Genomic DNA, 22,161 nt, shown 5'->3' on the forward strand with positions numbered 1-22,161 from the left:
AAAAGCAAAATCTAGAGTTAGAAAAAGCTTCTAAGGGCTGAAATTAAATGTCCATCAATTAGCCAGACTGTTTGCTTGTTATCAAACCAAATTCCCAGTCATGAAGGGGAAGGTAGGAATGTATGGGAATGCCCATGGCCCGTCTGTATTGACTCGATGCTGTCAGAGCAGAGGAGAAAGTCCACAATTTTGGGAAATGATATAAACAAACATGCATGTTCCTCCCATGAAAATATCTGCTCTACACGAATATCTACATCACTAGTCAATACACAGCCTGTAGAAAAAATAATCAAACTGCTGTTGGGTGGGATACACAGGTCTCCTGAGTTAAGTATCCCCATCACATTGTGCAAATTATTATTGCAGTCAAACCTAAAATATGGTGCACAGCACTGAACAGACAATAAAGAAAGATGCAGCCCCTGCCCTGGAAAGCTTTGAATCTATATTGATAAAAAGCACTCAAATAGCAGCCAGGAAAGGAATACAATGTCTAGGCAAAATGGTCAGGGTGGTGATTGGCACACATCTTACTAGTTTGATGTTTGTGAAGCAGCTGTCTAGATTTTGCTCTACCCAGTAGCCCAATTTCTACCTTCTTCCTTTATGAGTCAGAAAAAGTTTTGTAGGGCTTGCAGGCTTGATAGCTTCCAGTGTCCTTACTTGCAGGTATGTCCTGGTGACAGCAGGGCCCGTTTTTACTGAAGAAATGTGGAGGCTTGCATGCTGTGCGTTACAGGACGCGTTCTCTGCAACTCTTGAGCCAGTAAAGGTAAAACTAACGTCCCAACCAGCCTCAATTCACTGATATTTGCTAGATAAATAGATTCCCTTTTCTGAGAAACTTTTGTGTCTAATTTTACCCAAGCCACAATAAAGACTTTGCCTGAAAATCAAAAACATCAGAAAAGTAATTTCAGATCTGTTATCATATATTTTAGTTATTGTTTTGTTTAATTTTAGTGAAAGGTCTCAGATTAATAACCCTGGAAACAGAAGTGTTCTGTTTTTTCCAAAGAACGTGTACATTGGGGCAGTGGCATAGGGCCATGCTTCCTACAACAGTGCTCTAGTATTGCACCAAAGATCAGGGTGGGAAGTGACCAGGCTTCTTCATGATGCCCTGCCAATATGAAATCAGCGGGGTTGAACAGGTGCAAGTGAGAGCAGATGTTATCTGCATGACATGTCTTTATATCCAGTTCTTCAGCTGGCTTTACAAATGCAATGGGAAAACAAATGATTGCCTGAGTGATGCCTTTGCTACAAACTGAGTCCAGACTAAAACACTTGGCTCTTTTGACTCAGTCTGTGATTGTAACCAAAAACCTTGGTAAGTCATCACAGTCCAAGCTGCTTAAAAGGGAATCACAGTGCATTTGTTCAAATAAAATATCCGGAGAGATGCCAGGGCAATTATGGGAGATCACTCAGAATCTGGTCATGCACATGTGCTCATGAGGCTAGAGGGCTCTACAACTGCTTGATTGATGTTTCACACAGTGAAAGACTGACGTTGTGTCTCTCTGTAGAACCTATTGGGCTATTTCCACAGTGGTTCTGAAAGCTTTAGTGGCGATGCCTGTGAAGTGAAGGTGGCGGCCCCGTCTCTCTCTCCCAGTGCTGAAGCTGAGTACTGGAGAATCCGAGCCATGGCACAACAGGTAATGATCTCATTACAAAGGAAGCCAGAGAACAAACTATATACCAAGAGTTAAATCAACAGGCAGGCTGGGAATTTTCTTTCCAAAAACTCCTGGAAAGGGAAAATTGTACTGTGGTGGGAGTCTTTGCTCAGTACCTTTGTTACTGGAGGTCCGGGGAAGCGTTTCCCTCCGACTATGTGTTTTCTCCCTGTGGAGGGCAGTAGGCTTGTGAAGCTCCATATTAAAATAGCATCTTGCTGGAGTTTACCTTACCTTTCCTTTGCTTGTCACTTAAGGCAGCACCACATCAACTACTTCCCCAAGCAGCCCTTTGTGCAAATCCAGGTAAATGTCCTATTAGACTTAGGAGTAATCATTTTCCCGAAAGAAGTAGTGAATGTCTGTCACTTTGGTTGCATTAAAAATAAATTGGACAAGCCAGGGATGGATTAGATGAATCAACAGGTCACTTCTGTCAATTTCTGTGTGTAATTGATTGTACCTGCTGCTTCTTGGAATGCCCAGTACACCGATAATATGCAGACCTGGATCTGATGGGCAATAACAAAAAGACAACCCAGTGGGTCACAGAGACTGGTGGGTGGCATTGGCAGTGTTTTGTTTTATAATTTTTTTAACACCTGAAGTTCAGAGAATCCCAACTCCCATAACCCCTATCTGGTTGCGCGTGTGCATACAGTGTCTCTTCAGTGACCTCTCCTGAGATAAATTCTGCTCAGTTGTGCTTTAGCCCAACTATCCAGTTACAGTACAAAGCACAACAAGCCACAAGAGTGGAGATTTGGTTGACTTCCCATAGGAAGTCAATGGGAGTTGGGTGCCTTTGAAAATAATCCCCCTCAGAATGCACAGCCTGCACAGGTGGGAGACTTTAGCCATGCAAAGGGGCTGTTCTGTTCCTATATGTATTACCTTTTCCAATGGTGCAGGTGTTGAGCTGCTTGTTGTGCATAATGTGTGGATTTTTTAGGTTTTCATGTTAGACACCCAGTGCTCACCAAAGACCCCCAACAACAAGGAGGGATTTGAACATGCTCAATCCTGTGTGCTGATCATTGAGCTGCCTGCTGACAAGAAACACAATGGGCACACCCAGAAAAGGTGAGAACCATTCCAAAAGGCCTTCATAGGGCTAAGCCGGAGGCAAAGAATGTTTTTAGCCACGTAGTGAGATGAAAGCAGAAGAGCAAATCTGTCCTCCAGGTTTGCTAAAAATATGAATGATCAATGAATAGAATGGAACTTAGGGAAGAGAAACAACCATTATCAGCACACAGGAGAGACCCATTTGTGAGGAAGTATTGATTGTGCAACCCTCCCACTGGTGAGCACACACTCGTATGAGTAGTCCCATTGAAGTAAATAAGGTTACATGGGTGAGTGCTCACCTATGTCAGGGATCCACAATCAGTTCGATAGCCTCACATGGTGTGTGAAAACTAGACTGGAAAAAGAACTAGCAAATCATTTATAGGGAACTGTGTGTATGTAAGCGAAGGATGGAGTTGGACTCAATAACCTACAGTGCTAGGTCTTTTCCATCTCCAATATTCAGGGCTCATTCTGTTTCCTTTGGTGCAGCTCTCTGCATTTTTCATCAGCCAAAAGCAGAAGTTCCCTTTAACAGTTTTCAAAAAATTTGCAGGCACCAGGGAGACAAATGGAAAAATGGTTATGCTGTTTTGTAAATGACCATAGTATGTAGAAATTAGAACCAGAATTATTAATTTGTACTCCACGAATATGTCAGTAAAACTTTCCATTTTGTTTTTTAACCATAACACCAAAATTATGCAGAGGGAACTTTTGCTTGTTCCTGAATTTTGCTTGTTCCAGCTAAAGGACTGCTTAATAACAAAAAAAGAAATGTAGGACAGTGGGTCTGTGGAGCAATGTAAGCTAACCCTAGGTTAGCAAAAGCATTGTCCAAAACTACCAGGGTCGGGCTCAATACACTGAGCTGAGGAATTTTTTGTGTTTTTGTAGATAAAACTCTTCAAGTATTAAGTCACCCATCACAGATCTTTCAGCATGCAATTGCCTAGCCCGTCACATTCTGAGCTCATCACATAACATTTAGGTTGATGCTTTTTGGCACTGCTGAACACTAACGTCAACCCCAATAGCACAAATGGGAGACAGAGTCAGAACTGTGAATCCAGGACCTGTGTTTATATTGTTGGAAATGTATTGCCAACAATGAAACCTTTGGGGATGAAATGTATGTGATAAATGGTCTGTAAGCAGACGTTGTGGCAAGTCCCCCTTTGCTCCTCTTATTCAGAGCTGTAGTCTTGTTGACAGTGAGGGGCAGATCTTCATGGTCCTTCCTTGGCTGAGGAGAAAGAAGGACAATGCAAGAAGCCTCATTTCTTTGCAGTGGTGTGCAAAGGTCTCCCACAGCTGCAATCGCTATGCTACCTCCTCTCGAGGGTGCACAGGGACTGCTTTCTCCTCTTCCCCTCAAGGAACAGGACTCCAAAAAGGGTCAGGGAGGGTTGGGATCATGACCTTAACCCTTTCCTTGCCTGGGGGGGGAATAACCAGCTCCATTCTAAAGAATGGGACAGATTGTTCAACATTCTTTTTACCTACTCAGTGTGCATAGAGAGGTCCCAGTGGAGACCGTAGCACTGCCCAGGGCAGTGGCATAAGTGTCAATCTATACTCGAGCATTTATAAGGGAACACAGGCCTTTTGAAAGGATCACTGTACTGACTCCTAGTACTCTGAACCATTCCAGCATCATTAGACTTGTGTAGTGTCTAAACAATAACCAGGAGTTTTGTTTTGTTTTCATAAGTGGGTTTCCACTATTCAGCCGACTCTTCACCAGAATAAGGCTCAACCTTGACTGTGCCATTATTTTCCTTATTATTTTCTACAACAATGCATGTGGTGCCAATCTTGCATGCTAAAAATTGTAACCATTCTGAAGCTTTGTTTTAACCTCCTGGGATTTCTCTTTTCCCATTTGATTTTTGCTTCATTAATGCTACATTGTTCCACAGGAAGCTGGGGTAAGGGAGCATTTTTTTCACCCTACAATATAGTTTCATAATTTGCAATCGCAAACAAAAGATAAAATAATGTTATGCTTAAATGGGATTGGTGTCATGTGCTCTCGCTTATGTGTATGTTGCCAGCACCTTAGTTTGGTGTTTTACCTAGGAAACGACATCCTGGCCAAGCAGTACTGCTATTAAGCTGTAAGGCCCAGATTTTTAAAGGTGTTTTAGGCATTGCAATGCTCAGCATTGCAAAGCCTAACTGATTTATGATCCTAAATCTAATTTTCAAAAGGAATTTAGGCACTTAAAAGTCTAATTGCCTTTGAATGTCAATGGGATTTTGGCTCCTAAGTGCCTATATCCCTTTTGAAAATGAGATTTAGGCTCCTAAATCAGTTTAGGTGTTTAAAAATCTGGGCCTAAGGCTATTAAAGGGTGTGTGGATTTCCCTAATTCTGGTCCTGGGTCTGGCACATGATTAGTCCCTTCAAGACAATGGAAGTACAGTAACTCTTCATTTAAATTAGTCCTGGTTAACATTGTTTCGTTATTAGGTTGCTGATCTATTAGAGAACATACTCGTTTAAAGTCGCGCAACGTTCCATTATTAAGTTATTTGGCTCGCCCCACTCCACCCAACAGCCCGGGCGCTCCTGCCGGGGAGTGGGGTTGGAGCGCGGGGACTTACCCCATTCCGCCTGCCCAGTGCTCCTGCCGAGGAGCAGGGTCAGAGCAGAGGGGCTTGCCCTGCTCCGCCTGCCCGGTGTTCCAACTGGGGAGTGGGTAAGCCCCCAATCCTGCTCCTCGGCAGGAGTGCCGGACAGGTGGAGTGGGGCGAGCCCCCGCGCCCCAACCCTACTACGCCCCGCCTCAACCAAGCTTCACAGTCATCGTTGGTGAGTACAGTATTAGTTTGTTTAAAATTATTTAAAACTTATACTGTATATGTATATAATGTCTTTTGTCTGGCGGAAAAAATTTCCCTGGAACCTAACCCCCCACATTTACATTAATTCTTATAGGGAAATTGGATTCGCTTAACATCATTTCACTTAAAGTAGCATTTTTCAGGAACATAACTACAACATTAAGCGAGGAGTTACTGTACTCATTTGCTTAAAGCTATGCACATGCTTAAGTACCTTGTTGAATCAGAGCGTCTGTCAGTAATGTTTGTAAAGCAGAAGACTAACTGCTAGAAAAGAGCTCCTGTATAATCATCAGGATTTTGTCGTCATCACAGTCATCATGTAATACGAGACCATTCCAGATTTCACAGAGGTGTTTACTGAGTCACCTGCACTGACCGCAGGTGTCACAGCAAATGCACACGCATGGATAGATTTGCCATGACAGCACTGATTCTACATTGTCTGACCTGTGACCGCTGCACATGAATGCACACAGGAACTGCATCACATCAGAGCTAGCTCCTCTACCAGGGTAACACGTAATTGCACATCCAGCAGCATGCTGTGCAAGCTCTGTGATACTAGCACTCAGTTCCTCCTGTCATGACAGGCAATGCTATCTAGGTATGTTTACCACAGCATCAGTTCCAATTCTGACATTCTAGCAACTGTGACTGTATGCAAAGACTAAAGAGATTAAGAAAATTATCATAAATGAAGATGCTAGTGATTTGTAGGATTAAAAAACAGTGCCTTAAAAATTATCCTAGCCTTTCTTCCTAGCCTGGTCTATGCTGTAGGATTCTAAACATTACTCACTGGTGAATTATCTGCAAAATTTCATCATGTCAGCAAGACGACATTTTAGCATTCCTGGGCTTAATGTGCAGATCATTAATTCAGTGATGTGGTCGCAGGATGTTTCTGATCTCGTTGAGAGGAGCGGGGATATATACACTCAAGTCTGGGAATAATATCCACTAAGAGTGGTGGTATCATTTCCATCCCATATTAGGTGTATATAAATTGAGGAAATCTGTTCTTAACACATTCAATCTGGATTAAATTAGATTCTTTCCAACAACCGTGTAATATGCTTTAGAACAAGAGTCTGTGCATTCTCTACCATATTCCTTATGCTTGTGTCCTGAAGGTCTGGGAAGAGGTTTCAGAGTAACAGCCGTGTTAGTCTGTATTCGCAAAAAGAAAAGGAGGACTTGTGGCACCTTAGAGACTAACCAATTTATTTGAGCATAAGCTTTCGTGAGCTACAGCTCACTTCATCGGATGCATACTGTGGAAAGTGTAGAAGATCTTTTTATACACACAAAGCATGAAAAAATGGGTGTTTACCACTACAAAAGGTTTTCTCTCCCCCCACCCCACTCTCCTGCTGGTAATAGCTTATCTAAAGTGATCACTCTCCTTACAATGTGTATGATAATCAAGGTGGGCCATTTCCAGCACAAATCCAGAGTTTAACAAGAACGTCGGGGGGGGGGGGGGGAGGAGGAAAAAACAAGGGGAAATAGGTTACCTTGCATAATGACTTAGCCACTCCCAGTCTCTATTCAAGCCTAAGTTAATTTTATCCAATTTGCAAATGAATTCCAATTCTACAGTCTCTCGCTGGAGTCTGGTTTTGAAGTTTTTTTGTTGTAATATCACAACTTTCATGTCTGTAATCACGTGACCAGAGAGATTGAAGAGTTCTCCGGCTGGTTTATGAATGTTATAATTCTTGACATCTGATTTGTGTCCATTTATTCTTTTACGTAGAGACTGTCCAGTTTGACCAATGTACATGGCAGAGGGGCATTGCTGGCACATGATGGCATATATCACATTGGTAGATGTGCAGGTGAACGAGCCTCTGATAGTGTGGCTGATGTTATTAGGCCCTATGATGGTGTCCCCTGAATAGATATGTGGGCACAGTTGGCAACGGGCTTTGTTGCAAGGATAGGTTCCTGGATTAGTGGTTCTGTTGTGTGGTATGTGGTTGCTGGTGAGTATTTGCTTCAGGTTGGGGGGCTGTCTGTAGGCAAGGACTGGCCTGTCTCCCAAGATTTGTGAGAGTGTTGGGTCATCCTTCAGGCCAGTCCTTGCCTACAGACAGCCCCCCAACCTGAAGCAAATACTCACCAGCAACCACATACCACACAACAGAACCACTAACCCAGGAACCTATCCTTGCCAATTGTGCCCACATATCTATTCAGGGGACACCATCACAGGACCTAATAACATCAGCCACACTATCAGAGGCTCGTTCACCTGCACATCCACCAATGTGATATATGCCATCATGTGCCAGCGATGCCCCTCTGCCATGTACATTGGTCAAACTGGACAGTCTCTACATAAAAGAATAAATGGACACAAATCAGATGTCAAGAATTATAACATTCATAAACCAGTCGGAGAACGCTTCAATCTCTCTGGTCACGTGATTACAGACATGAAAGTTGCGATATTACAACAAAAAAACTTCAAAACCAGACTCCAGCGAGAGACAGTTGAATTGGAATTCATTTGCAAATTGGATAAAATTAACTTAGGCTTGAATAGAGACTGGGAGTGGCTAAGTCATTATGCAAGGTAGCCTATTTCCCCTTGTTTTTTCCTACCCCCTTTCCCTCCGCCCCCGACGTTCTTGTTAAACTCTGGATTTGTGCTGGAAATGGCCCACCTTGATTATCATACACATTGTAAGGAGAGTGATCACTTTAGATAAGCTATTACCAGCAGGAGAGTGGGGTGGGGGGAGAGAAAACCTTTTGTAGTGGTAAACACCCATTTTTTCATGCTTTGTGTGTATAAAAAGATCTTCTACACTTTCCACAGTATGCATCCGATGAAGTGAGCTGTAGCTCACGAAAGCTTATGCTCAAATAAATTGGTTAGTCTCTAAGGTGCCACAAGTACTCCTTTTCTTTTTGGGAAGAGGTTGTTGGCCTTACTAGAGGGGAAATGGAAACCAGGAATTAGTCTTCAGAAGCATGTCAGTTTGTGTCTAAATCTGCCATAGCAAAGCTGAGCTTTGATTAAATTGTTTATGTAGAGGAGTGACAGGGTTGTTACCACTAGAGAGAGTCAAAGTGCAATAAAAAGAGAAGAAAGTACAAGGACATAAACGAAGCAAAATTGGGAGACACTGACATTGTAGTCTACAAGTCTTCCTGTTATAGTAGTGTACAATGTTTGGAGTAAGCTTAGTTACAGTGATACTGAAAAAGAAAACATTTAATCCTGCAGTTGATATCACATGTGCCAAAAGGCTACAGAAGTAGCAAAAGCATAGTACACTATTGAAATACCTATTTCAATTTGAATGAAGGCAGTATAGGGCCTGATCCAGAAAACTTTTGCTCAGTATCCTTACCCAAACATATGTAATAAATGGGACTATATGTGTGAGTAATGACTGCTAAAGCAAATAAGGATTTGCAGGATTGGACCTTCAGTTTGTAGCTTTCATAAGTCATTCTAAAATACAGTGTATGCCTATAACTCATAGTGAAATAACTTGTGAATTATGAACTGTTAATTTATCTTTTTTTCCCTTTTTTTGTTGTATCAAGTATCCCTTTCAGGACAATAGTGGTGAGTCTGTTGTCTCATCAAGTGCTTCTCCAGAATTTATATGATATCTTGCTAGAAGAGTTTGTGAAGGGCCCCTCTCACGTGGAAGAGAAGACAGTACAAGTGCCAGAAACCAAACTGGCTGGTTTCCTCAGGTACATTTCCATGCAGAATTTGGCTGTCATCTTTGACTTACTTCTGGATTCTTATCGGACAGCCAGAGAGTTTGACACCAGGCCTGGGTTGAAGTGCTTGCTGAAAAAAGTGTCTGGCATTAGTGGAGCTGCCAACTTGTACCGCCAGTCGGCAATGAGCTTCAACATTTACTTCCATGCCTTGGTCTGTGCTATCCTGACAAACCAGGAGAACATCACCGCAGAGCAGGTGAAGAAGATCCTATTTGAGGATGATGAAAGAAGCACAGACTCCTCCCAGCAGTGCTCTTCAGAAGATGAAGACATTTTTGAAGAAACTGCCCAAGTCAGTCCCCCAAGGGGGAAGGAGAAGAGACAGTGGAGGGCTAGAATACCATCTTTGAGTGTTCAGCCAGTGAGCAATGCAGACTGGGCTTGGTTAATCAAAAGGCTTCACAAGCTATGCATGGAACTCTGTAACAACTATATCCAAATGCATCTGGATTTGGAGAATAATGTGGAGGAACCTCCAGTTTTCAAAGGCGATCCTTTTTTCATCCTACCATCCTTTCAATCTGAAACCTCCACCCCGTCAACCGGAGGGCAGTCTGGAAAAGATACACCCTCAGAAGATGACAGAAGTCAAAGTAGGGATCACTTGACAGACAATCTAACTCCCAAGGGAGGCAGTGGAGAAATGCTGCTTCTACCACCATTGAGCCCTAAAATGGAAAAAAAGGACCAAGCCAGGAAAAAAGAATGGTGGGAGAGCGCTGGCAACAAAATCTACACCATAGCCACTGATAAAACTATCTCCAAACTCATGACTGAGTATAAGAAAAGGAAGCAGCAACAAAACTTGACCTCTTTCACCAAAGATGTCAAAGTGGAAAAGAAGGGAGAGTTGTTGGGCTCAAGAGGTCAAGATTCACCACTCCCTCAGCGACCACAACATCTGGTGGACCAAGGCCAAATGAGGCATTCCTTCAGTGCCGGCCCAGAGATCTTGAGGCAAGAGAAGAGGCCGCGCTCAGGATCTACAGTCAGCTCCCTGAATATATCTGTGCGAGATGCAGAGGCACAAATACAGGTAGGACACTTGGTAGACTATGGTAGGGTAATGCCAAAAGGGGTAGAAAAGATTAAACCAAAATGTCTAGCATCAGAGATCTACTGAGTATCCCCACAAGCTGGTATTGATGTGACCCTACATCATGATCAAATCAGAGAAAGAGTATTCTGTGGAAGAATCGTCAGAGACTTCAGGGAAATTGGAATGGGAGCTACTGGGTAAAATTTTCTAAAGTGCCTAAGTGACTTTGGAGCCCATTTCCCATTTTCAAAAGTAATTTTGCTAATTAGTAGCCTTATTGACTTTCAATGAGACTTAGGCTGCTAATTGCTTGTCTGTTTTGAAAATGGGAATTAGGCATCTCAATCGCTGAGGATACGTCTAAATTCCAGCTGGGAGGTGTGATTCCCAGCGCAGGTAGACACATTCGCACTAGCTCATCTTCAGCTAATGCACTAGAGCTAACAGTGTCTACCTGGGCTGGGACTCTCACCTCCCAGCTGCAGTACAGACATACCCTTAGGTGCTTTTGGAAATGTTACCAGTTGTCTCAGATGTGTTATGATTACCCTTACTTAATGTGCGATATTGTGGAAATGGCAGATCCTGCAACGTTAGACTTCCACTACAATTTTTATTTTAATTAGCTTTCTTTGTGCAGTCCACAATTTTGCATACGTTTTGAGGTTTGCCACACACTTTTCCTCAATAGTACAGTCAAACTCCATTTATCTGAGCTGGTAGCAGCTGGGGCTCGAGCTGTGTCAGCCCCGTGCAAAGCAGGACTCTCATTGTCAGCCCGAGGCATTAATGACTGTAATACAGTTGTAGCAAAATATCTAGTTATCAAAAAAAATGAGTAGGCATAGCACAATACTTGAGTGTTTTTATTGTTCCAGCAAATTTTTCTTCCACAAACAGGTCTTCTCTGGCTTTTCCAGATTACCACAATGAATAAAGGTCCATTATTCCTTTTCTGCAACTTGTCCATGCCTTGTCCGCAATCATCCTGCAATTCAAGTAGGGCCTTACTTATGATGCTCTTGTAATAGAACTGCTTCTTTGGTCAATTGCAAAGCAGAAATATTGAACTGATTACTGTTTTTATCTCTGGATGAGAGACGACATGCCACAGGCACCAAACTTTGGATTTGGGCTCATTTTGTGATAGGCTAGTATGTGAAAAAACACTACAGTGGTGATGTGCTCACAGTTAAGCCAAAAAAAAAAAAAAAAAACCTTGGCTATATTGTGGGTCTTCCTGATTCCTGTTGTACCCTCTGAATATGAAACATGCTAGCATCGTTCTAGACTTTTCCTGCTGTCATAGCCTCAAGATCTCCTTATTTTCTACCATGTAATATGACCCAAGAGGAGACTGTTCTCTCCAGAAAGTGCGAGTAAATTTCTGTCTTCAATGGGATTTACTCATATACTGTAGGTGGAGATTTCCCCCTGGAATGTACCTTGCTGCACCTCAAAAAAAAAAAAACAAAGCAATTTGCGTCTCCCTCTGAGCTGGCTGCCAAGCTGTCTTTAGGTGCCCAGAGCCACAATTGTGAGGGCTTCCTCTCTCTCTATTACAACCTGACCCTAACCAGACGAAAGTATAGTTCGTAGTGCTCTTTCTTTAAGAGTCTGAAGTGTCAGTTCAGTGAAGAGAGGGCTCCGTTCATCCTAATCCCTTATTCAAATCTCCTATGAATGTTTCCTTTGCAAAACACTGCAAAGATGAAGATGCTTATGTCCATCTTATTTTGAATTTAAAGGAGCAAGAGTGTCCCTTCCTGAATCCTTTTTCTCTTGGGTAAGAGAAGGAGGGCCCCAGACTTTATTTAATAACAACAACAACGATGAAGTGGATTCTAATGGAATGCAAGGTTTGGAAGAATCTGCTTTTAAGATGTAGTGATGGGATTGAGACAAAGAGCCTGATTCTCATGTCAATTATATCAGTCATACCCCTGTGCATTTCCATTGACTATTGAGTGCGTAGTTCTGATTTACACTGGTGCCACTGGTAGCAAATTGAAACCCATAGTGTGCTATGGCCTTCCAGTGGCTATTTATGTGGCTCTTTTCTGATTCTGCTTCTGTACAGCAGAGACACTTTTTTTTTTTAATTATTCTAATTTTGTTTTAGGCATGGACCAACATGGTGCTGACAGTTCTCAACCAGATTCAGACCCTGCCTGACAAAACATTCACAGCCCTCCAGCCAGCTGTGTTCCCCTGCATCAGTCAGCTGACTTGTCACGTGACCGATATCCGAGTCCGTCAGGCTGTGAGAGAATGGCTGGGAAGAGTGGGAAGGATCTATGAAATCATTGTATAAAGGAGACATGTTTCATTAGCAAGGGGAGAAGGAATCCAAGGTTTTAACAGGTATACAAACAGAATGCCGTTACTGAAAGTAACTGGTACGGAGCTACACATGCAATGTCTATTCATGGTGATAAATTCTGAAACAGCAAGCCCTCCAACATGTCCTTTACCTACTTAAGATTGTATGTTTGTCATTCTCACCCCAACAAAGGAAGCGCTACACTTCACATTAAGTAGCATGACATAACACCAAGTGATGAATCTGAAAATTGCTGGTAAATCAGGCTGGTACATAAAGGCTCAGTAAATTTCATAGATTGTGTATGAATGTGTTTCTGCAGTGAGGAAAGGAGAAGAAATAGTCAGAATCTCCGTGGATGCAGTTAGGATGAAAGCATCTGTGTTCACCTAATATGGGTCTCTCAGATACCTGTAATTCCCAAGATTTAGGACCAGAATTATCAGCCTGGCCTTACCTGGCCTCCATTTTTTGAACATGTAATATTGTGGGCCCCACTAATTGAAAGTTCAGCGGATTCAATAATTGGTCTCACTTAGATGTTTAAGTACAGGAGTTGATTGTGCTTCAAAACACAACTGGATCACCTCATTCACACACCTAGATAACTGAATAATTGTGAGGAAAAAGCTGAGGGCACAACAAGTGAAGGCAGTGGGGAGGGGTTGTTTGTTTGTGGTACTCTTTTAAATTTTCCACATGAAACTAAAACGCATCTGGGAAAAAAGTCACTATAAAGATTATTGCATATCCAAAAAAAATTATTATTGATCTCACTGCTTAGTAGTCATTAAAATTTACATTCTAGGCAGAGGCTTTAAGCCCGGGGTATTGTGTGGCTGAGTAGGAGAGGCCTCTGTAACATAGCATGGGGGTAGTGGGTCCTTTTTGCTGCTAACATATGGGGCATGGCTTGAAGAAAGGTGGAATTTCCAGGGCTCCTCTTTATCCCACTATCAGCCACATATACAACAAAACCCTCTCTGCTAGTCCATATTGCAGATACTATTACATTCATTCCCCAGGCATAACTCCCACCGAGGTCACAGTGGCAGTTCTTCTGTGAAGCTAGTGATGAATATGCACTAGTGAGCTAAATTGCAGCCTGGCCAAGAGAATTGTGGCAAACACCTAGCATTTAACCAAACATGATGGAAATATACTATACAGCAGAGTCCTATACATAGAATTGGCTCATATGTTTCCATAGGAGAAGGTATTCTCATGTGTACAGCCAGTCTGCTGTAGCTCTAAGGATCCCCACTATTTGCAGCTATATTTACCCCCACTGCCAGTACCACTTAATGAGTCAAACTGGACAAGATCTGGCAGTGCAACTCTTCAGTTGGCCAGAGGAGGCCTGTGGTAGAGTGAGTTCCCTGCTCCCTCATACTCCCAGCTTGTGCGGAGTTGACCAGTGCAGTGTCTGTGTGTGTATTGGTGTAAAACAAAATCCTCACTTCAAAAGATGAACCTCAGCCAAGAAGAATATGCTCATTCTGCAAGGAACTCCATGTGAGTGGAACGCCTTTTAAATCTGTGGAATACCATGTGAGTGCAGGGTTTCTCCTGTGCTGATCTCCTTGCAGGATTGGGGCCTAAGTTTCTGATAGAATCTCAGTGCTTTGGGATGCTCGGGGGAGGAAAAAAGACTTAAAGCAGCCATGATATTTCTAGTAATTGTGAATTGCTGGTTGATGAATAAGCATGGTAGGTGTAATGGAGGGTCATCTCTGGTTGTGGAATCTTAACACAGTCCCTCTGACAGATGGACAATGTCTACCTGGTGCTCCCTTAATAAGTAGCCCCTGGGTTGATCATACTTTTGGTTGTTCCTCTATTGTATTTACAGAGATTTTAACAATTTTACATATAGACTTAAATGCACCTCTATACCTTAAGCCTCTCTGGGTATGTCTATACAGCCTATGGCAGCAAGTCTCAGCCTGGTTTGACACTCAGGCTTATGCTATTCTGTGAAAAACCACTATGTAGACATTGTGGCTCAGGCTTTGAACCTCCCTCCCCACTTTAGGCTTCAGTGCCCAAGCAGCTACATGTCAATTTTAGTGCCGTAGCACAAGCCGGGCAGTTTAGCTTTCTAGTGCATATTTGCTATGTAGCATCTTTTACCACAAGTTTTTCACCCATTCACACCAGACCTCAAATGGGCCCATACATACGTTGTATTGAGGGTTGCGAACCCTCTGGGATCCTCCCAGTATTTGCATCAATCTCCCAGTGCCTATTGAAAGCAATCCAGGAGATTTTAATAGGCTATTTTAAGAAATGACATTACATCATAGTGGGGGGGAAAATCTCCCAGAATAGCTTCAGGCAGAGTTGGCAACCCTCGTTGTATCGCTTAAATGTGCATTTTCAACAGCTGGCTAAAAGGCACATCTGTCTAACTGCCAAAAGAAGTTTAGTTGGGTTTATCTGATCTGTGTTTTACAGTTTGTGCACGTGCCTTTACCCAGCATACTACAGTCAAGTTAATACATTCTGTGGTATCAGCTCTCATGTACCCGGCTGGAGCATGTGGGTTTTTTCTTTTCCTTCCTCTGACAGCACACTGAGAAATTAAGGCCAAAATCTATGATGAAGTTAAATTTGAGATCTGAAATTAACAGAAGAAAAGAACTTAAAATCAGCTTCATGAGCCCTGTAAGAATTGCAGCATATTCTGTACAACTTGACTCCTAACGGCAGCTGAGTCTACCCCATCCCCCTGCCCTGTTCCAACTTGGCTGCAATATGTGGGCACAGTGGCAGCATCCATGTGGATGCCAATCTTAGGGCAATATTCTTTCCTCTGAACTAGTTCCTGTGCAGTGCTCAGGCAGCACGAAGGAGGCAGAACGGGGCCAGGGCTTGCTAGCTGCACATTCCCTGACAGAGGAGCTCTAAGCTTGCATGCAATGAGACCAATTGATTTCTGCTCCAGCCACCCTCCCACCCCCCTATTGGGGTTATTTTGGAGGGATGGAGCAGAGTTATCTGCTGGAATGTAGTTCCCCAGCAGCTGTCTTGCCTTACACGGGGGCAGATGGGCACACACAGGAAGCTGTAACTGGCTCCCTCACTCCCACCATCGCCATGACTACAGTGGGACAGGAAATGGTTTGTCCACCTCATGAGAATGAGTGTTTTTTTTTTAAAAAAAAAAAGTCTAAATCTCAAAACTTTTCACTAACCAAACAATTGACCCATTTTTGCTTTTACTTCAACTTGGTTCTGTGGTTGGTTTGTGCTATAATTTAACTTGAATTTTAAAACAAAGTCATTCTGACCTGAAAAATTGAACTTTCTTTTAAAAGACTTAAAGGACGGGGTGGGTGAAACATTTTGACACACAATTATTTTCCCACAAACACTTTTGGCCTCAGTCTCTATGAATGGGCATTTTGGGTATGAAAAGTTTTTAATTGAAAAGTTCCTGACCGTCTCTCACCGCCACCCACCTGCACAGAGTTCGGCTCATCGTAAGAGCATGAGAGAGACTAGTCCTTCATGTAACTCCTGCAGCTAATTGGCTACATCACTGCTTTTTAAAGTTTGGGGGGGGGGGTTGTTTTTTTTTTAAAGCCATCAACATAAAGTGCCCACTCTTCTCCCCACCAGTGCCTAAGGTTTTAAGAAGACATTAACAAATGTGTGTACAATATTGCTGGCATTTAATAAAAAAATTAGGGAATTTTTTTTCTTGCAAATAATCTTGTAAGTGTAAAAGGGGTATGTCTGGCCCACTATGACAGGTCTTTAAAACAGCTCCAGTCTAACTGCCTCACTTTGCCATTGGTGATGTTTTAACATTTTATGTAAACAGCAAAACCACCACAACCATGATAATTTAATGAATAATTTGTGTAGAAAGCTTGATGAGACAATGATCTCCAGGGAAAAGTAAACTCAGAATCATCACCACTCAGTTATGCTTAGGCCCAGTTAGGTTTATAGAGGGAAGAAAGGGCCCCCTGACTGTAGTCCCTCTGGGAACCTCTCAAACCACTGTAGAGGTGATGTCATAGCTCTCCCCCATCCTCCTCCCAGCCCTCCAGTGTGGAGGGCAGGATCAGGGACACGGCTGGATAGCACAGTGCTATGGCCACTTTCTGTTTCCGAGGGCCTGATGGAAGAGAGTGTAAGTTAGAGAGCACTGTTGAGAATCTTTTTATTCCAGGGGTTCAGTATGCTGCTGCAAAACCCCAAACTATGGGGAGTATAAGCTACCATTGCCCTCCCCACCCCATCCAAGTAACAGAGGGCTTTTCCACAGGGCAAGTTAGTGCACAGAAAGCCTGGGGGTGAATCTACAACACACACCAGCTTACTACGCTGCCTGTGTTTTTCCTATCTGCTTGCAAGCCAGGGTGTGATGCTACAGCCCTCCCTGCTTGCAGTAACTTGTCTTGCTATTTAATCATAAAAGGTGGGTGAGGTAATAGCTTTTATAAATATAAAAAGACAAGATACTACCTCACCCACATTGTGTCTCCAAAATCCTGGGCACAACACAGCTACAACACTACACACAACAGTGTGATTAAATAGTCTGTCCTGAATCATGGGCCTTTTGTTCCAAAAATTAAAGCAAAGGGATATCAGAAGCTTTAAACACATGCTTGAGCTGATTTTTTTTTTAATCTAGTATTGGTAAAAGTAACAGCTACTGTAGTAATTGAAAGATTAGAGAAAAAAAAGATTGCTTGAGACTGCATTTGATAGCACTTTATGTATAACTGTTTTGCCTCTTGTTGGTGTAGCTCTTTCACAAACTAACAGGAGAATAAAACGTTTGAAAAATAGTAAAATGTGACTAAAACTTCAACAGTTGGCTGATGGAATCTGAGGCAGTTGTAGGACTAGAAACTACTTTAACGCTTTTTAAAAAACTGACTAGCTTTTAAGGTGGTGAAAGCTTAAAGAAACTCTTGTGGAAAATGCAAGGTCTCAGCTTTAGGAAAAGAACTGTATATTTAGTAGTGTTATAAAACAGGATGCTCCGATGAAGTGAGCTGTAGCTCACGAAAGCTCATGCTCAAATAAATTGGTTAGTCTCTAAGGTGCCACAAGTCCTCCTTTTCTTTTTGCAAATACAGACTAACACAGCTGCTACTCTGAAACCTGTTACTAGTGAGTTCATGGAGCAGACACTGTTGGATTTCCACTTAAGAAATACAATATCCTCTTTCATACACAAGAGTCCCACGGAAATCATTAAAGGACATTTCAACCCCTGCTAGGATAATAGCGTGAGGTGATGGGAACATATTACTAGTTTAATTGGAAAATTCTAAACAGCCTTTAAAGGCAGCCTGGTTTACAATGCATTACAGACAGACACAATTCTTTCTAGCTCTGGGTTAAAAACTGGATTCTTCACCTGACTTGCTTCTGTGTTTCTTATTTCCATTTTGTGTGTCACACGTTTGTGTGTGTTTGTTTTTAATTGGAAAGACAACAATGAATGTACAAGTTCTGCCAGCTTCTGCACCCTTGTAAATAATCTGTAGTAAATTATAAAATGTTTTCTCCAGCGTTTTGTCAGTGAAAGAAACTGCTCCTGTGCTCTCATAAGACGCCATAACTCCGTTTTGTTCCTTTTTTTCTGTTTTGAAGGTGATTTTTAATTTAAATATGCAGTGTTTTTATAAGGCCATCCTGTCACGGTGGAGCTTTTAAGAGAATGTTTTTCAAGTGTTGCATGGCAGTCCCGGGTATTGTTTGTTAATGAGATTTTAATTGTGGAACTCCCTCTTGTCATGTTTAAAATGTACCCCTCCCCAGATTTTCTGCCCCTTCAACAAAACAAATTTGAGATTCCAAATTCAGCTTTGGTGATTAACTTTGAAACTCATGGGCGGTACACAGGGATCCAAACTGAACAAAGATATCCTACACTGGAGAACTGTACCACTGCCACCTGTCCTGGGGCCATGCCTCCACCAGAGTTAACCTGTTTCAGATGCAGCACGTCCACACTGTGCTTGTCAGTCACTGTACCACTGCATTGCGAGTGCTCTTCTGATAAAACTAGGCACAGCTCCTGGAGGGTCCACAAGATAGGAACTCTAATGAGATGTGGCTGTTTATGCACACCTCCTTAAGCGTGCAGGAGAGAAATCTGGTACTGTGTCCTTCTTGAGATTTGTATCTCCTTAAGGCATTTAGGACTCAATCCTGCACTATTGAAATCTGAAGGGAGCAAGATCAGACCCTTATCCTGCTTACCTTTTCAGATTCTTAGGAGATTGCAAAGCTTCTCAAAAACCTCTGGATGTATACAGGCCCTCATTCTAGTGTATCTCCTGAGATACTCATGCACCCCTGCAAACAAAAACCTCCAGGTTTAGGACAGCTCTAGTTTTATGGCCTGATCATATAAGCCTAAGTCATAACTATCCTGCCCCTGTGTTCTGAGTAAAACAGAGAAATGTTAACATTCCCATGACCTTGAAGAATTACAGATATCTAAAATGTGTGCTAATGACTTATTTGGGAGGTACCATTACTCGGTTTGGAATTTTTCTATATAATTTCATTCCTCCCCTTGCCCATACTGTTGAGTGTGTGAGAGAGTGAATCTACTCTTGAGTAGCCCATTTGAGTGGTCTATTCGGTAAAATCATTTAGGCGAGGCAATACATGTGTTGCTAACTAGTCACATACCATAAGGCAATGGTTCTGGTTTTGCTCATTTGAAATGTGAGGATTCCCCCACTCCCACCCCAGTTTTCAGAAACTCTTTGCATTTTAAAGGAATGAGTACTGGCACTCACTTTTTTACTAATAAATGCAAAAGAGAACATAGCATACAAACAAAAAGTTTTATTTTGTGTAATATAAATAATAGCACCAGGCTGCAAAGGATCCATTCTTTTCCAAATCCCCTGCATTCCTTACAGCTCATGAGGCTACAGCATGGGATTATTTTGGCAACACACCAGCACAACCCCACTGTATTTCATATGTGCACTGACCAGATCACCATCTCCCCCTCCTGCGCTCCCTCCAATTCAGTTTAATTAACGCCTCAACTTGGAACACGCACTCCCCCAGGGTCATTCCTCAGCACAGTCAGTGTCCTAATTTACCAGACAAACAGGCAGGAGCTTTGGCCATAAAAATACAAATAAAGGAGTGCTGCAAAGTTCTGCTTCTGTAATGTCTGCACGTAAAATAATTAAAATTTATATTTAGAGGCTCAGGCTAAAAGTTTTAGGGGAAAAAAATCGACATCTTTTTGGAAGGCTGTGGCATAAAACTAAAGTAAATCAAGAGTGAACCAGGGCATGGGATCATACCTGTAGCCTGCCCTTTATTTTAGACCCAATTTTGCTATTTGGTGTTCTCTGTTGTAAAGAATTGAGCATCAGAACCACTGAGTCAGGTAACAACTTTAGAGACTGGGAGAAATTTCTTTAGCAAAAATAGCATCATCCTAGGAAAGTTCTTGCACTCTGACTTCCTATTCCCATATTTCCTCTCCCTGTCCCAAATTTGGGCTAAGCTAAAGTGAGAGTTAGAGGAACTACCACAATTCAACAAGAAGCGACTGAAATGAATGACAGCTGTGCTGGTAGGACAGTGCAGGCGATTAGCTTTGAGCAGCGAACGAACCCAAATGGCTAGGACCGCTCCGAGCCTAGACGTGCGGCAAACACACCATTCTACACAGAGAGAGAAGATGAGAAGGCCGTAGTGAAGGCTGCGACTGTTCGCTGTTACTGCAAGACCATGTACTGTACAATGAGGCTTGCAGTGGGGGGTTTTCACAACAGATTGCTTCATGGGACTTGGGATCTGTGGCAAGTATCTTCTTGCAGTCCCCCTAATTGTGTTTGTTTGCAACATATAATGCTATAACAAACTAAACCCTTTTTCCCCTCCTACAAGGAATTGAAAATAAAGCCAAAAGGGAGTTAACACTCCACTTGCCTTCTTAAAATTATGCCAAAGATCTAACTCTTTCCTGTTTGAAAGTGACCGTGTGATTTAACTACAATATTCCCACAGTGATGACTGCCCTAACAAGCATTTTACTAATAAAAAACACTAATCCCAGGACTTTACCTTCATGGTCATATGTTAAATGAAGAGCCTCTGATAATTTTCTAGTGACTTGAACTGACCTTGTCAAGGGAGTTAGTACATTTGGTTTACATTCTATACAGGTCACACATAGTTATCTACACCCTGATCCTCAAAGGTCATTAGACATTGACATTAGGTACCTAAATACTCTAATGCTCATCTAGCTGGGATTCAGAGATATTTTATCTCCTATCTTTCTTTGGGCCCTTTAGACAAGAAACACTGCCTCATACCTGCTGTGCTCTTTTGTGCCGCCGCGTTTGTTTGGTTATTATGTGTCCATTGCCCAACAGGTCACTATAAGCTGGCTTGCAAAATGTATTTTGTGTATATTTTATTCAAACTGAATTCAGAAAGGAAAATATTTTAAAACAAATTATAAACAAACTGTATTTATGTTGCTTGTGTTGTAGAATAAAGAAGCAAATGCAAAAAAAATCTAAATTTTGTTTGTGATAGGACAGTATCATACAATCCTTTCACAGTTCAGTCAACTGAAGGAGCAGAGTGGGGGAACCCTGGAATACTTGTTATTTAGTGATCTAGGCTGCAATTTTTAGAGCTGACCTCAGAGATTTACAAAAAGAAAAGGAGGACTTGTGGCACCTTAGAGACTAACCAATTTATTTGAGCATATAGATGCTCAAATAAATTGGTTAGTCTCTAAGGTGCCACAAGTCCTCCTTTTCTTTTTGCGAATACAGACTAACACAGCTGTTACTCTGAAACCTCTCAGGGATTTAGCCACCCAACTCCCATTGAAGTGAATAGGATTTGTGAAAATGAGGCACTTTTGAAAATGTTACCCTAAATCCCATCGTCAAAAGGGACAAGGTATTTATGTGCCTAAAGATGCAAACTTTGGTATAGGTGCCTAACTCAACTCCCATTTAAATCAATGAGAGCCCTTTGGCTTTGATTTCAATCAGAGTTAAGTACCTAACCTGCAAAGATGCTTTTGAAAAGCCCACAAGGCACCTAGCTTCATGTTTAGGTGCCTCAGTGTCTTTAAAAATACTTGGCTCCCTTTGAAAATGGGAGCCTAAGTCACTTAGGCACTTTATACCCTAAATTTCCTAATCAGTTTTTGAAAACCCCAACCATAGTTCAGCAAATATGTAGCAAATCTAATTTGTATTTAACTAGTTTGTTAAATACACTCAGCAACCAAAATATATGCTTAAAAAACCAATTCTCGATAATTCTTTGAATTTAGATCTATGCCAACAACAACTTGAGAACACTAGTTGCTAAATTAACAGATAATTTACTATAGCGTCACCATGGTAAGAGAAAGCTAAGGTACAATAACCTATCTTGGATGCAAAATTTAATAA

General features: G+C 42.0%; 1 protein-coding gene across 6 annotated transcripts in view; it reads left to right on the forward strand.

Annotated features, from left to right (window-relative positions):
• ARFGEF3 (ARFGEF family member 3) overlaps positions 1-21,268 on the forward strand; it is a 124,617-nt gene extending 103,349 nt beyond the window's left edge. For all 6 annotated transcript variants that reach the window (XM_073337434.2, XM_073337435.2, XM_073337437.2 and 3 more), the window contains 5 exons: positions 673-775; positions 1,536-1,667; positions 2,641-2,771; positions 9,177-10,401; positions 12,527-21,268. In XM_073337434.2, coding sequence (XP_073193535.2) covers positions 673-775; positions 1,536-1,667; positions 2,641-2,771; positions 9,177-10,401; positions 12,527-12,718 — 1,783 coding nt within the window. In that variant the 3' untranslated portion in view covers positions 12,719-21,268. The remainder of the gene's footprint in view (positions 1-672; positions 776-1,535; positions 1,668-2,640; positions 2,772-9,176; positions 10,402-12,526) is intronic.
• Positions 21,269-22,161: the final 893 nt, after the last annotated feature.

This window comes from Lepidochelys kempii, chromosome 3 (genome assembly GCF_965140285.1).
Source record: "Lepidochelys kempii isolate rLepKem1 chromosome 3, rLepKem1.hap1, whole genome shotgun sequence".
Classification (NCBI taxonomy): Eukaryota; Metazoa; Chordata; order Testudines; family Cheloniidae; genus Lepidochelys; species Lepidochelys kempii.